Genomic DNA, 16,120 nt, shown 5'->3' on the forward strand with positions numbered 1-16,120 from the left:
GGAAGACCACAGACCTCTAAAGCGTCACTCACCCCACTCCTAGCAAATGCAGCTGCAGATAAACAGAACTTACTGTAACATCCCAAGGCCGGAAGAGGAACTGCCGGTTGAGGTTGGATTTCTCAATTGTGTCCATGTCAGTCACAGCCACCTCTCCACCTGGCCCACACCCCAGACCTATCATAGCAAAGTTCTTCAGCAGCTCACAGCCAATGGCACCAGCACCAACCTAAGAGTGGGAAAGAGCAGAAATGTCAACAAGGTGCTTGGGATACTGACCAAGGCATAGGAAAACAGTACTAGCACTCACCAGAAAATACTTCTGCTGACTCAGCTTATCCTGCAGGTCACTGCCAAAGACAGCAATCTGCCCATCATATCGACAGTGTTTCTATAAAGAGAGAGGAAACAAAGACAGCTTTCATCTCTTCTTCTAGCCAATGCTTGATTTCTCTATTTCCTCAACCTTGTTGTGGTCCCCAAAAACAAACTCCAGCCAATGTTACAGCATATTTACTCCTCTACATATCAGGTGCCAGTTTGTTTGTATGTAAAATACCACCCATAAGGTCCTGCTACCCTTAGAGCTCTCACTTTTCATCACAACAGTGCAGAAATTTAAACATGTTCCTTATCCGGGGCTTAAACCTTACAACCTCATATGAACTTCCCTCCTTCTCCTGGCATGCATCTCAACCCCCACACTGCTTACAGGGGTACAGTTCTCCTCAGTCAGGGCATCCTTGTTTTCCTCAGGGAGGCACTCCAGTGCATCAAAGTACAACCACTGTGTAACAGGCATGAATTTGCCTGAACAAGCCTGAAAGAGAGTGAGGAAAGAGGAAGACAGTCATATCTTATGCCACGGTCATTTGGCTTTTTTACAAAGAGGCCGGTGTCCCATTTAAGGACATGGGCTGGGTTGACACTGCATGCCAAACTCATCCACCTTGGTCTCTCTATTACTGAGGCAAAGATTTTGCTGTTCTAAATAGTCAAATACAAAGCTCCTGGTTGAAGAAGAAATTGATGATGATAGGAAACGCAAAACTACAAATTATTTCTGAGCTCCTAGCCAACTTTCCCAATATCTGGGGTGAATTCATGGAGCCTGGCATTACCTTCATGACTTCCTGTGCAGCCAGTCCTCCAACAAAGGCATTGACAGGAGCCAAGTTTCCAGTAGCTTGGAAGGCCAGTTCTTTGATGACATCCTCATTCAGCTGCTCTTGTCTTAGTGAGGGTGCCGCTTGCTCATTCAAATCCTTGACCAAAGCTAGAACCTCACTAGCATCTCCCTGAAAAGAAAGGGAGAGAAGTCAGACATAGGCTAGGAAAAGCCCCTAATGTTCAGTTAGATTGCAAGATCATTCAGGCATGCAGAGATTTGACAAAGATAATGGAATGGAACTACAATAAATACATCTAATCCCCTTGCAAAGTTTCTGGCAATACTTTTGAAACTGATATAATAGTATCTGCAGGAGACTCAAGAACTGAAGTACAGCCTTTGCCCTGTGCTGTTGCCCAGCTCTCACACATACCTATTAAACAAGGATTGTAGGTATTTAACCTCACAGAGTGTCAGGGAAGAGTTAGAAGTTTCCAGTTTCTCAGAGGGAGAAAGCATTCCCCAAGGGGGGGGGGGAGGAGAGCAGTGAATCTAATAGAAGAGAGCAACAGGAACAACAGGGAGGGACCGGTTGTTCCCAGGAAAGGCAAGGGTTCAGTTCTAGCTCAGATTTGGAGAAGGGGAGATACAAGCCAGCTCTAGCCAGGAGGGTAGGAAAAAGAGCGGGAAAGCAAAGGGAAGGGCGCCTTCGCCATTTTGAGGGTGGCTGGTCATGGAGAAGCAGAGCTCAGAAGGGATCTGAAAGAAGTGACTCTGAGGAAGAATAGTTAAGAACCGTTTATAAGACTGTTTTGTTAATACGCAATAAAAAGTTATAAAAGACAAGAAGCGTTTGTGTCATGATCTGAAGAGGACAACGACCAGTCCTGGCACAGAGGCACAGGCAGTTTTGAATAAGTTATATAGAGCACAAAGTACCCCCCCCCCCAATAACTTCTTGCCACTCCACTTGAGTAATAAAGCCAGAATGATGCAAACAACTAAAAATGATAAAATCACACGTGTAGAATTGTATTTTTCTGGATGCACAATTCACATCGACAGGGTTCACAACTAAACATGCACACACTTAAACCCCAACATCATTACATACAACAATGATCACATTTTCTTTCCCATATACCACTCATTTCCATTTCCACTCCCTGCCTGAACAATACCTTTTGGAAAATAAACAGCAACTGTGCAAAAACTGAAAGGGTTAGGGCCAAACTAGACACTCAGAGTCTTGCATTTGAAGTGCAAGTAGTGCTCACAGGAGCTTTTCTCCCAATGCAAGTAACAGCTTTGGGTACAATCAGGAGCCCAAATGAAGGAGGAAAGCAACAAACTCCTCTCCATCTGCTGCAGTCAGGATAATTATCAGCCTCAAACAGATGCTATTTTCATTTTTAATGGTGAAAAGGTGAATTTAACATGACACAAGTTTGGCACTCAGCTTCAAAATGAAGCAAAATTGAGTTGCCTGATATAATGTCAGATAAAAAATCTGACATTAAATGCTATCTGCACTAATGTTCTCATAAAATGCTATCTGCACTAATGTTCTCAGGAGGGAAGTTCTGCTTATTACAAAACTTGGGGTTTCTGTGGCTAGTATGAGCAGCTGCAGCTATAGAGAACTTCAAATCATGGAGATAAAGGTACCACATTACCACCAAGAAGGAACAACCTACCTGATTACGGGGCTTGGGGAAACGATCATGCTTCTTGCGAAACTCGTGCAAGGCCTGGAATCCCAAGTGCAACTGACCTGGTCGGTCAAACTTGCCAAAGTCAGTAATGATGAACTCTGGCTCCAGCAGAGAAGTGCGCAGAGATTTCTGGAACAGAAGAGTGAGAAAGTGTGCCCTGATAAGCAGATGAATATTCTCTTTGAACACCTGCTTTATCCAATATAAACAGTGGAACTTCAATACTGCCACATTCACTGCGGTTGTAGGTTAAACATTCCAGAACCCTAGATAGGAACATTCACTACAATTGGGGCAGCACTATCAATCCAGTGAAATGGGAAGTGCGTAAGATCACTTCATGGCTCCAATTTTTTATGGCCAAGGGGAGAGTCGATAGCTCCAGATCATGATGCCTCCCAAGGAATGGCACATGTGGCCCAAAGGGGACCAGGCTGTTCCAGCACAAGAGCACTGCAAAAAAGCCAGAGTCTGTCAGCAACAACACTTACAAAGCTAATCTTATTTGGCATCTTGACCTGGGTGACAATACCACCACGTATATAGTCTGAAAAGTTGGAGGTGTCGCCAATGCTGAATGTGTAGGGGCCTGAAAGAGAAAGAGAGAGAGAGAACACACATTTTTGTCAGTCTCATGCGAGAAATCAAACTAGGAATAAAACGGTATTTGGGTCAGGGCCTCCAGCAACCATGTCAAAATGTTATTATTAGTACAACTATTTATTACCTGCCCTTCACCCTAAGTTCCCAGGGCAGATTACAACATTAACACACAATATTAAACACAGTTTAAAACAGCTTACCATCACAAAAATAAAGTGGGCCCAAAAAATATACACTACTGGTATCAAAAGCAAAGCGGCACGCCTTCAGCATTCTCCAAAAGCTGTACAATGAAGGTGCCAGATGCACCTCTGTGGAGAGGGAGTTCCACAGCTGAGGGGCTGCCACAGAGAAGGCCCTCTCCTGAGCTGCCACTCCTCTTGAGCCTCTGAGTGCAGAAGAACTACCGAGAGGGTCAGCTCTGCCAATATTGCAATTGGGGACACTCTATAATAAAAGTATGGAAGAGATCTTTCAATCCTTTTAATAGGATTAAATTATAATTTGGGGAAGGAGAGAAGTGTTATGTCTCCATATACCAGAGGAAACAGAAAAAAAGGAGACATGAACAGGTTGTGAAATGAATTTTATTCTATGCCTATGTGTAAAGGGGTTGATACGGTTTTGAGTGAAGGGAATGGTGTGCTCTCAGGTGTAAGACAGTAGGAGGAGACTTAAATTGCATGATTGTTTTAGGGATGGAATGCTAGAGAATGGGAATGTTTGTTGATTTAGGGATTGATAGGCTGTGTCTAGGTTAGAAAAGGGCTCTTAGGAAGACAATCATGAAAGTGGACAAAAAAGAGGATGGTACAATTAGACATTTGTCTAATTGTACATTTTTTGTTTCTGGCATGTTTAATCTATTGTAACCCTCTTAGGGTATATGGGGACAGAGCAGGCTAAAATTCCAAATAATTAAAGTAAATGCTAGAACACCACTGAAAGGCATTAATATCTATCCAGGTAGTTTTGCCAGACACTTAAGAGAGCCTAAAACCCCAGCAAGCATCCCATTCAAGTGGCATCCAAGACTTGCTCTGCTTAGTCAAGGCACCAACAGAGTCTCACCAAGCACTTTGATTTCCATTGGTTCACAGTTGTTGAGCTCCTTCATGCCTTCAACTTCAGTGAAGGAAACGAAGTCGCCAGTCTCAAAACCGTGCCGAGCTTCATCCAGACAGGTTACCTCTCCAGGGCACCCCTGTACAGAAATAAGGGAATCACAGAACTGTAGAGTTGGAAGGGACCCTGGGGAGCATTTAGTCCTATGCAGGAATGTCAGGTAAAGCATCCATTAAAGCTGGCCATCCAACTTCTGCATAAAAACCTCCAAGGACGTCCACTGTCAAAATCAATGCAAGATATTGCAGGAGGCAATGCATACATGTGCCCTCTATAAGGAAGACTGCACATCTCCATTACAGGAAATAGTTGTGGCTTCCGGCCTCAGGAAGGAATTACCTTGGTAATCATGGAGACCATGGCGCTGAGCGGCTGCTCCCCATTAGTGTCTGTCACAACCATGTCATCACCAAAGTCACAGAACAACTGGCTGTAAGGAAAAGGAAACAGGGTGAGGGGCCAATAGTGCCATTTCCACTGCAACCCAACTCTCAGTGCTGTCACTGATGCAACAATATCCTAAGCAGTAAGGCTGGGCTGGACATGTTATTGGCTATAAAGACTGGAACTCTCAAAGCTGCCCATGTTAGACAGGATGGAGAGCCCAGCCAAAGGAAACGGTCAAGGGTTGCTATAGTAGAGATAAAAGAACAGAGCTGGAATTACATCTTACCCGAAAAGGCCCTTTGTATCGGCCACGACCAGCTTGATGTCTTTGCCATGGCAGAAGTCACCTATGCGCAGCTGCTCCTCCAAGGGACAGTTAGTGAGCACAATCACCTGCAGAAGGGACAAAAGATCCTTCTAAGTGCTACTCTAGGCAACAAACACTCTGCCGCTGTTGGTAACACCACAGATCTTGAGCTCTGTACCAGCTCATTCTTAGAGTGAAGTTTAGCAGAACAGGAAGGTTAAACAACAAGAGGGCTTTTCTCCACAACACTGCTTTTTCCACTCTGTTCTATGGCACAGAGAATTAAGAAGCTCTGCTTTCAATAATATTACTTTTCTTAGAATCTCTCACCAGTGAATTCCTGTGGCTAGCTGGCTCTTAAAGCTATATGCAACCACAGGATTAGACTGACTGCAGCAGAAAACATGGAAACGTATACATAAAAGCAGTAGCAGTTATGCCTAGAGCTCTAAAGTAAGCAGTGCAGCCCACCTCTTCACAAGGATTTGTATTAGGACTTGTGTTATCTAAGATTGCTAAACTATCCGGAGTCAAGGAAATAGTGAAGGAACCTAACCTCCAAATGACAAACAGTTCATGATGGCCAAGTTCCAAGCAGACTAAAGAGATTCAAAACGGCTCTCCGCAAGCTACATGAGCAGATGGAGAGGAAGATGACATTCGGTATATGTACAAATGAGATGCATGTCACATTGTTAGCCCTGATAATTAAATGGAACCTTAATGTATGGGGCAATACCATTTGGAATGTTAGATGGTGGGGACAAAGTATCACAACCACTATTGTTATACTGAATTGTCCTCTGAAATTCCAGAAGCACCTTGCTGTCCACTGCTGAAGACAAAATTCTAGACTAGATGGACCCTTGATCTGTTCAAAAGTAATTATTATATCCTGCTATCTAACCCTCCTCTCTTCTGAAAACCAAACCGACATTTCCCCTATGAAGAGAAAACCAGTTATCAATAAGCTGCCATCCTGCTTTACAGTACCTGGAAGTTGCTAAGGAAGTCCTCACTGAGGGGCCCAGTGTAAGAAGTAACAGGTACATAGGAGTTCAGCTCAGCTAGTCGAGGCTGGGATACTTCAGCTCGATTCTTTCCAAGGTCCTCCTCACGCAGGTAGAACTGGAGAGTGAGGGGAAAGAGTATAAAATGTATAGAGCAGTATGCCTACCAGAAGGAACACACTTTAGGCCATTTAGATAAATGCAGGAGCACTCTACCTGGGAAGAGAGATCAGACCACTCAGCCACACCCTGATCATGGATTGTGACAGATTTCACTCCTCCCAAGATGATGTTCTTGGCAATCTCCACACCCAGTCCTCGCAGGCCAGACACCAGAATGTTGGCATTCTGCATTCGTTTCATGGCCTCATGGCCCAGTACATATCTGCTCAGAACAAAGGGTGGAGGGAAGAATCCCAAAGGGTTAATTTCAGGGCCTTGCCTTCCCAACCAAAACCTGAGACTGCTGCATCTCAGCAGCAGAAAAACAGCTGAAGATCAACAGCCACAGAAGAATAGCACCACAACTCCTTTTGTAATGGTGACAACCCCCCCCCCCCGCCTTTCTGGTACTTACAGCTGCCTTGAGTACAGACCCTCATCAATGTCCGTTTCATTTCCATTCTTGGCCATACCCTGGAAAAAAGAAAGGAAAGAGGGTGATCGCTAGCAGAACTTGCACTAACACAGTGTTTTCCTCTCAAGCTATTTGACTGTACCACAGAATAAGTGGAATACTGACTAGTACAAAATGCAATGACTATTGAAGCTTTTTGGAAATCAAAGCATTCTTTTTTAAAAAAAATACATGCATTTCCAGGCCTCCTGGTTGCTGACAAAAACTTAACATGCACAGTCTGTTTCTAAAGGGAACAGCTAAGGCTGCCCATGGTCAGGAAGCAGAGTTGCAAACCCATCCACCCTTTCAACTATTTTATAGCATTTGACAATATTGGCTGTCTAATATTTGACATTCAGCAAATGGGACCAAGCTATATATATGCCTATACATTCAATTCATATAATCTTATCCCACTAATGGAATTTCCAGTTGTATAGTTTGAGGCCTTTCCAGCTCAAATCAAGACCTGAGCCAGAATTAGGAATGAAGGCAGCTGTAAGTCATGCAGCTGGTGCCTTTATTCTCCAAATGACCTACTGAATAAGGAGAAGGGTTCTCTTGCTGGTTGCCTGTTACTTGCACACATTATGGTAGGGCAGGAGAGCCTAATCTACACAAAAGCCTGAGGCTTAAGGCTGTAATGCTGGGCTATTGAGCATAACGGAAGGCTCCAAACAGTTGGTAGAAGCAGGATGTTTGGCTAGTTAATACTGATTTCCAATATATTCAGAGACAGTCCCAACCAGCTATTAGATTTTATAGGAGTGTTGAGTTCTTGTGCTGATTTTACAATAGCTGCCTTGAACAATTGCTTGCAGATAACAAGGTTCCCAACAACTCCCACTGAGATCTACAAGGGGAGGAAGGTGGGGATGACTGCACTGTCAAGGCTGCAAGAGGTCTGTGAGCAAAATTCTGGGGCATGTCTAGTTTGCATCTAAATAATATCCCTGAGGCCGCCCTTTTGTTTTCTCTTGTGTAATTGTCACCTCAGAGGAAAAGGTAAATTACTGCTGCACCAAGAAACTACAGTAGTCAAATCTTTCTCACCCTCAGCCCTGACAGGGTGGCCCACCCTCCACCCAAAAGATGGTGCAGAACTACACTGTACAAATGCTGCAGAAGTTCCTGGTGACAAACAGACCCTTTTTCTGTTCCATCCATCATGGCAACAAACCCTTTACTAATATCAAGACTGTGGGGTCTGACCTAGTTTCTCCTTGGAACAGATACTAAAGTTTCCCCACTAAGAATCAGGATGTAAGAAATGGGTTCAACACAAAGTCTTACGTTGGCAGGCGCCTCGCGCAGATCAGTCTGTACGGATTTGCCAGAGGAGCAGTTTGAACCCGTCTTCGTCTCCGAATCAGACAAGCGACGCTTCTTGGACAACGGCGAGCTGGACATCTGAATGCAGTAAAGGGGAAAATACAACTTGTTAAGAATACAAGGCCTGCAAGGCACAAAGTCCCTTGATTGTGATGGCTTCTGGTAGCAGAATTCTGGCTCTGCCCAAATATACAAGACTGTCATTTCATGTGAAGCAGGGGTGAGAGGAAGCAAAACCTTTTGACTCTTGCAATGAATGGGTCATAAAAAGTGAAGGTCCCCTCCATGTTAGTCCTAAGCAGGTCTCTGCTGCCAAACGGGACATGCAGCTCCTTCATCTGAAGGACTGATACCACTGGCCTTTTAGGCTATACAAAGGAGGCTATTCCATTGGAGGTACTCACTAGTATGTCCTAACAGTTAATATGATGTTGCAGCACTCACAGATTTCCCAAAGTGTTGGCTTAGGAAGTTCGGTGCTACCAAATGTCCTGTAAAGGTAAAGGTAAAGGTACCCCTGCCCGCACGGGCCAGTCGTGACCGACTCTGGGGTTGCGTGCTCATCTCGCTTAAGAGGCCGGGAGCCAGCGCTGTCTGAAGACACTTCCGGGTCACGTGGCCAGTGTGAAGCAGCTGCTCTGGCGAGCCAGCACCAGCACAGCGCACGGAAACGCTGTTTACCTTCCCGCTATAAAGCGGTACCTACTTATCTACTTGCACTTAGGGGTGCTTTCGAACTGCTAGGAGGGCAGGAGCTGGGACCGAACGACGGGAGCTCACCCCGCCGCAGGGATTCGAACCGCCAACCATATGATCAGCAAGTCCTAGGCACCTAGGTTTTACCCACAGCGCCACCCACGTCCCTCCAAATGTCCTGTATTATCAACATAAAAAGACCCCCCTATTGCCTGCTGTTACTGAGAAGGAAATCTTAGACCAGGCATGTCCAAAGTCCAGCCCGGGGGCCAAATCTGGCCCGCTGGTCAATTTCTTCCGCCCCCCAAGCAATTACGAGAAATGAATCTGTTGCGGTCCCAGAGCACCTGCTGCTCATCTTGTTCTGCCCAGCAGCCAACGCTCCACCAAAGCCATTTCTCTTCACCAGGGAAATGGTGTTGTGGGCTTGTCATGGAGCTCTCCCCTGTGTCACTCCTTTGATCGACCAATCTGGTCAGCCGGGGGCATGGCCTAACCCCATTTAAGCAGAGCGCAGAGGATCTTGCCGCTTTCTCTTCAGCATTGACGGAGAGCTGCAGCTCTCCAGCATCGACCCTCGCTGGACGCTCCTGGGAGCGGGTAATGTGTGCCCGTGTGAGTGGTGGAGGAAACAGCTGACGGGCGGGAAGATGACGTGGGGGGGGGCGCTCGGGGCAGCACCCCGTTCTCCTACCTCCCCCCTCCCTTCCATGGCTCCCCTGTGAGAGTTAAAGTGAGGGCATGGGAGAAGAACCACATAGATTGCCTTGAACTCCCTGGAGACAGGTGGAACAAAAATGGGAAGATAGGTGGATGGATAATGCTAGCTGCTGCTGCTGGATGTTGTAGTCTCCATCACCTGGGATACCAGGTTGACAAAGGCTGCTGTAGAGTCTCGGGAGTTGAAGCAGCCCAGGAAAGGAGATGCCACTAATAATGGACAGCTTGTTTCTTTGAACTTTGACCACAGACACTGTTCTATTCTGTCTCCTAAACACTGAAGTGTAAATGTAAGCTCAACCCAATAACCCTAACCCAATAATTTTACAGGGGAGCAATCCTTAAAAAAGCTCAACAACTTTGACCGGCCCTCACGCATGTTCACTTCATCAAATCTGGCCTAGACTAACCCACTGTGTAAAGCTGCTAAATCTCAATGTGGACATCTGAACCACATGACCTCATTCTAGGCTGCTCCCTCCCAGCAGAGTTCTCCAGCTCAGTACAGGAAGAATCATAAGTCACACAGACAGGGCTGGCAAGGGAGGGGCTGGATATGAGTCAGCTGGGAAACAATCAGCCTTAGCTGGCAGAGGTTAGATCATTCGGAATTTCCAAGCAATGGGCTTGGATGATCAAGGAAAAGCAGAATGCAATCAGGTTCTCTCTTTATAGGTCCAAAGACCTCTCCCAACAGGGAGACTTTGTTGAGACGTGGCTGACAAACAAAGAACTCTAAGTGGAAAATTGGGACTTGGTCACACCATATAACAGAGATAATGGTAATAATCTCTATGCCACTGGAGGTATGCAGGTAGATCCTAATATGTGCCTACTGAGAAATTACCGTACACCCCACTGAATTCAGCAGGACTAATTCCCTAGGAGTTTATGGTCAGGATCTCAGCTTATACTGAAAACCTCTTAGAATTATATACAGTTACACTTATTTGATTTGAGATAATTCATTAGCTTTTACAATGTGTGAATTTATCCAAGTGGACCGAGTTCAAACAAGTTTCTTCATATAACCCTAGGCAGGTCAACTTTGGTCTTGCTTTGTCTACTGTTTCTTTTGACCTAAATTCCCATTTATGCATTTCAAAAATTTACAAAGCAATCCTGCGTATTCATACTTGCTTCAGGACATAAAGAGCATCCCCAAGGTACACCTAGCTCAGAATTTTTTGCAGTGATTCCTGGCAGGCACCAAGTAGTCCACTAGAAACTGGCCGATGATCTTTCAACAGACCATCAACTACCTTCTGTTAATAGAGAGATCATAGGCAGGCAGAAGAGAGGTGAAGAAGAAATACCATCCAGCATCACAAACTAGTGGTGATGAAGGGAAAGACCACTACATCCCTACTTCCTCCCTGAACACCAATGCCAGTGTCCTGAATCTGAGCCAGTTCTTTTGTACGGTGGCCGCTTAAATTCATCCACAAGTACTGCTTTTATTCTTGGGTCCCGAAACAGACAGCTGGGACAGTGGCCTGGGTTCCAGCACTCCAGTTGCAGCTTTGTCCTTATACTCCCACAGCATAAACAACTGCTTGCATTTCTGCAGAGCTACACCCTCTCTGCACCCCATACAGGAAGCCAACAGTGACACAGCAAGTTGGTGACAAGTGACTACATTTCTTCAACCAGGAGAAAACCAGGATCTGAAAGACATGTCAGAAAGAAGCACAAATGCAGCCTTCCAAGAGGCAAAGCAATCTACAATTCGCTCAATCTTTGACAGAATGTGACACACAAGAAAAGAGTACCTAGATCTAAAAGGTTAGAGGACAAGGAAATAGGATTGGGCAGGACACGAGGACTTATCTGTTGTGTCTTGGGGTACTATAGGTTAAGGCTGGGACATCTTAAGAAAGGGCTTACTAAAACAGAAAATGAAATGGGACTGAAGCGAACTTCGTTTCTTTTTTAAAAGAGAACTGAGGTACCTTAACAGCTAGCAAAGGGAATTCTAGGCTAGGATATATAGTACATAAGCATCTCAGGACGAACAGAACATAATTTAAACTATTTCTGCAATAAGGCAAAATACATGTTGGGTGGAATTCAATGTTGTGCTAAAGCGATTGTTCCATCAGTGCAATCATTTGGGCTTGTTAGAATGAACTTCCCCCACTCCTCCCTGGCACGCTGTTCTGGGGTGGGGGTTCTTCTTAACACCCCGAGCCAATTTCAGGGTGTTGGTGATAGAAGGGGGAAATCCCTGTTGCACAAGTGGAAGTTCTTGCACAGGCTTCCGCTTATGGGATTAATTTTTGAATCTTACCTATGAACGGTAAGCTTAAAAGCATAACCAAAATAGAAGCCATTCCATGCAAACGAAAACCCAATTCAGTTCAGTTAAATTTGGGATACACACCACGACATAAATGGTACATAAAGATGTAAACTTTAATGCCTTGTTGTGTATTTTAAATTCAATGCTTTTATTTATTTTTTTAATGGACACACCATGTGCATTCACATTAAGGATTCTGAGACCTCAAAGAGTTTCTTCTTTAATATATATATATATATATATATATATATATATATATATATTAAAAGGAAGAAAGAGAAAGCTTTAGAATAGAAAAAAAAATCCCTGATCAAAGAAGAAATCGTCTGCCAGCAAACTCAAAACTTTCATAACAGCCCAAAATCTGACCTGGTCTATTGACATAATTTAAAAGGTGTCCAGGTAGTGTGACAAAATTTACAGAAATCATTTAACTGTTCAAGTTATGGACTTTTAACATGCGCGGAAACGACAAAACGTGACCCGCACATGTGCAGACGCATCTTACGTTCTGTTCGGGATGTGAATGGGGTTCCGGAACAGATCGCCTTCACATCCCGAGGTACCAATGTATTGGCATAGAGGCAACTGCCAAAAACTAACTTGTTCACCCATGCTTTCTCTGGGAGGTGAACTAGTGATTTGTTGCATTTTTGTACTTTTATCCAAGTATGTAATTTTGTTTTTTTCACCACCACAGTATTTTTTTCTAAATCTGGGCTGTAGTTAATTTTCTGCAAATGAATAAAATCAAACAAGATGGGGAATTTTGGATTTCACAGATTTGGGACATACTGGAATATATGCACACACACAGAGAGAGAGACAGATTAAAGGTTCTTTGTACTTTATCAGTTGCCTTCAGGAGAATCTGTAGATGGAAAACAGGTTCAATCTCATATGAATAAGCTAAACCACATGTCCTGCTAATGCAGAGAAGGTAATTTGCTGCAGTACCGGGAACCAAATCCAGATACAACAACAAGCAATTAAAAAGGGACTGATGAGGAATCTTGCTATACTAGAAGTTAAACAGAATTAAAATTCCCTTCCGACTTTCTGAGAAATACTTATTTTACTTAGATTAAAGGTAAAGGTAAAGGTACCCCTGCCCGTACGGGCCAGTCTTGACAGACTCTGGGGTTGTGCACCCATCTCACTTAAGAGGCCAGGGGCCAGCGCTGTCCGGAGACACTTCCGGGTCACGTGGCCAGCGTGACATCGCTGCTCTGGCCAGAGCCAGAGCCAGAGCCGCACACGGAAACGCCGTTTACCTTCCCGCCGGTAAGCGGTCCCTATTTATCTACTTGCACCCAGAGGTGCTTTCGAACTGCTAGGTTGGCAGGCGCTGGGACCGAGCAGCGGGAGCGCACCCCGCCGCAGGGATTCGAACCGCCGACCTTTCGATCGGCAAGCCCTAGGCGCTGAGGCTTTAACCCACAGCGCCACCTGCGTCCCTTTACTTAGATTAGTTTAATGCAAAAGCTTGTCTTTACTTGGGTCCATGGTCCTGATAAGTTTCAATCTTACTATGGTTTTGAGAGAGTTGGTGCATCCTCTACGCAGGGAGGACTGACAAAAACCACAGCAGTCAGCTCTTTGATTAATAAAAGCAGGTAATCAGTGAGCTCAGCAATTTTCAGTGTGACTATTGTTTAAGAAGGTGCATCTCCAATGAGGAAAGCAACTCTAGCATGGTCGACCACATCCAATTGAATTAAAAGGCTACTGAACAATGTAATCATTTGGTGGAGAGCCCAAAAAGAGCTCCCACCTTCTTATTCACCTTATCCAATGTTGCAGCATATTTCTAGCATAGCAACAATAGACCCCAAAGATAAAACAGATTACAGTGACACCTCTGGATACACACACCTCTGGTTGCGTATCCTTCAGGATGCAAATGCGGCAAACCCGGAAGTATTTTTCCAGATTTCACCGTGTGCACATGCGCAGAAGCGGTCCCTCTAGTTGCGGAAACCTTGGGATCCAACCGGAGCTCTGGAACGGATCCCGTCCGCAACCGGAGGTACCACCGTATAGGGAAAACTGCAAAGGGGTATATTAGTCTTGAGTTCGGAACAAGCAACAGTCTCGCCCAGTAGTTTTCCTATGAACCTTGGAATCCTTTGGAAGCTTATCAGCCCCTGATTAAAAGGTCAGCCATAGAGAGCAGGTTTCTCACAAGGACAACTTTTTGAGCATTACTGTTCTGAGAGATGATTTATAATGAAATGAAAAAGGTATTTAAATATACCTTCCTGAAGAAACCAGAGGCCTTTCTCCTGGGCATGGTCAGCCAATTGGTGCTAAAGAAGGATAGAACTTTCTTTATGTATGCCACAACAGCAGCAAGAATACTCATTGCGAGGTACTGGAAGACACAAGATTTACCCACCCGGGAAGAATGGCAGATGAAGTTGATGGACTATATGGAACTGGCGGAAATGACTGGCGGAATCCGAGACCAGGGAGAAGAGTCGGTGGAGGAAGATTGGAAAAAATTTAAAGATTATTTACAGAAATACTGTAAAATTAAGGAGCTTTAGAAAAAAGGTGTAATAAAGTTATATGGCTTTGGCAGAAATGTTAGAAGGAACTAGGTATAGATAGATGGTTACTGTATTAAAAGGGGAAAAAACTAGGTTACAATATGTTAAAATTAACTGTAAGACAGAAAATAGATGAAGATGGAAAGGACTTGCTGAAATAGTTAATTGAAGTGGAATACAAAAAGGGAGGCGTTGAGGAAGTCAAGGAAACAAGTGTATGAAAGTTAAGATCGAAAAGATTGGAAGTGTTTTTAATTGTTTTTGTTTTGTTTTGCTAATTTAATGTTTTATGTAATGTTTTTGTTTTGTTTGTTTTTCTATGTTTAACTTTTCTTTTTTCTTTTTGTAATTTCCAAAATCTTAATAAATATTATTTTTTTAAAAAAACCTTTTTGAGCATTACTGATCTACCTCAGCAACTGAAAGCAACAGGGGAGTGTCAGGCACACTCTAGGGTGCCCTCAATTTACAAAGGATAACAAACCTGATTAGTACCACCCCCTGAACTAAGGCAGTACCCCAAAATGCTTCACAAATCCAGGAATTCTGTGGCAGATATGCTGTCCAGCAAATGAATTCATGTGCAAAACGTTGAAACAATTAACTACTGAAGAAAAATAAAGGAAAACTCAAGTTCCAATTGGTTTAACTGCAAGAACTGAAGGACAACCTGGGCACTCCTTGGTCGAACACTCCCAGCACCGAATGCTATTTCATAACGGGAAACAAGAGTGTATGAGATATTATTATCTGATAAAAACCAGCCTGATGGAAACATAAGAGCTGCAATAGTATGGTACTCTTCCTCAGAAATGTTTGAAGAAGTTTAACTCTTATTTGAACCCCAGATGGAGTATTCAACACAAGTAAGCCAGCCAGACGGTTTAATCTGAATGACTGTAGAACCAGCATGCAGGCACTTAGGCCAATGTGAAAAAACATGTTTACACCTTGAATTTAGGTATGGCAAAACCAAACTAATCATGTTGACACAAGACCCATTTGGGGTGATGTGATAAGGCACATCAGATAGAACCTGGCATCTGAGAAAAGCAATAAGCCAAAAAATATTCCAGATCATAACTGATCATCCAGGCAAATGCTACAAAAAGACAAGGGAGGAAACTGAGTGAGAGTGAACCAAACGCCCACATAAAGGATGTGATTTAGTCCTTTCCATACTTGACTGATATTACTGTGGCTATTTCATTTTACATAAGTGCCCATTTGCAGAGGCCGACCATATGCAGAGAATCAGATCTTTGAAAGTTGGCACATGTAGCTGGTTGCTAAACAGAAACCGTTCACACTGAACACGGTTGTCAACTAATAAGTGATAACCAGACCTCGTAATCAAAATGCAAACTGTGGTGGGAGTTGGAGAAAACAGCTGATCTGAAAATTCCAACTAGTCAAGGACAATCTTTTAATCAGGATTAATATATTAATAAATAGGGACTAACATCATTTGACCAGTACATTTTTTAAAAACATAGATTCTAATTGAGACATCTGGAACCTGGACAGCAAAAGAGGCTAGCTAAGATGACTGTCCCTTGTCAAAATGTTAATTCTGTGATACTAGAAGAGTAAGACATATAAATCAATGTGGTTTCAGTCTGGCAACTTTAGCACACAAGC

General features: G+C 43.9%; 1 protein-coding gene across 3 annotated transcripts in view; it reads right to left on the reverse strand.

Moving 5' to 3' along the window:
* Positions 1-16,120, reverse strand: part of UBA1 (ubiquitin like modifier activating enzyme 1) — a 43,723-nt gene that overhangs the window by 7,881 nt on the left and 19,722 nt on the right. For all 3 annotated transcript variants that reach the window (XM_079958672.1, XM_079958674.1, XM_079958673.1), the window contains exons 2-14: positions 8,171-8,287; positions 6,836-6,894; positions 6,475-6,643; positions 6,242-6,376; positions 5,228-5,334; positions 4,894-4,984; positions 4,501-4,633; positions 3,318-3,415; positions 2,805-2,955; positions 1,122-1,294; positions 713-820; positions 311-391; positions 74-229 (exon numbers count right to left, since the gene is read on the reverse strand). In XM_079958672.1, coding sequence (XP_079814798.1) covers positions 74-229; positions 311-391; positions 713-820; positions 1,122-1,294; positions 2,805-2,955; positions 3,318-3,415; positions 4,501-4,633; positions 4,894-4,984; positions 5,228-5,334; positions 6,242-6,376; positions 6,475-6,643; positions 6,836-6,894; positions 8,171-8,287 — 1,578 coding nt within the window. The remainder of the gene's footprint in view (positions 1-73; positions 230-310; positions 392-712; positions 821-1,121; positions 1,295-2,804; positions 2,956-3,317; positions 3,416-4,500; positions 4,634-4,893; positions 4,985-5,227; positions 5,335-6,241; positions 6,377-6,474; positions 6,644-6,835; positions 6,895-8,170; positions 8,288-16,120) is intronic.

The sequence above is a fragment of the Podarcis cretensis genome (assembly GCF_951804945.1).
Source record: "Podarcis cretensis genome assembly, chromosome: 17".
Taxonomy (NCBI): Eukaryota; Metazoa; Chordata; class Lepidosauria; order Squamata; family Lacertidae; genus Podarcis; species Podarcis cretensis.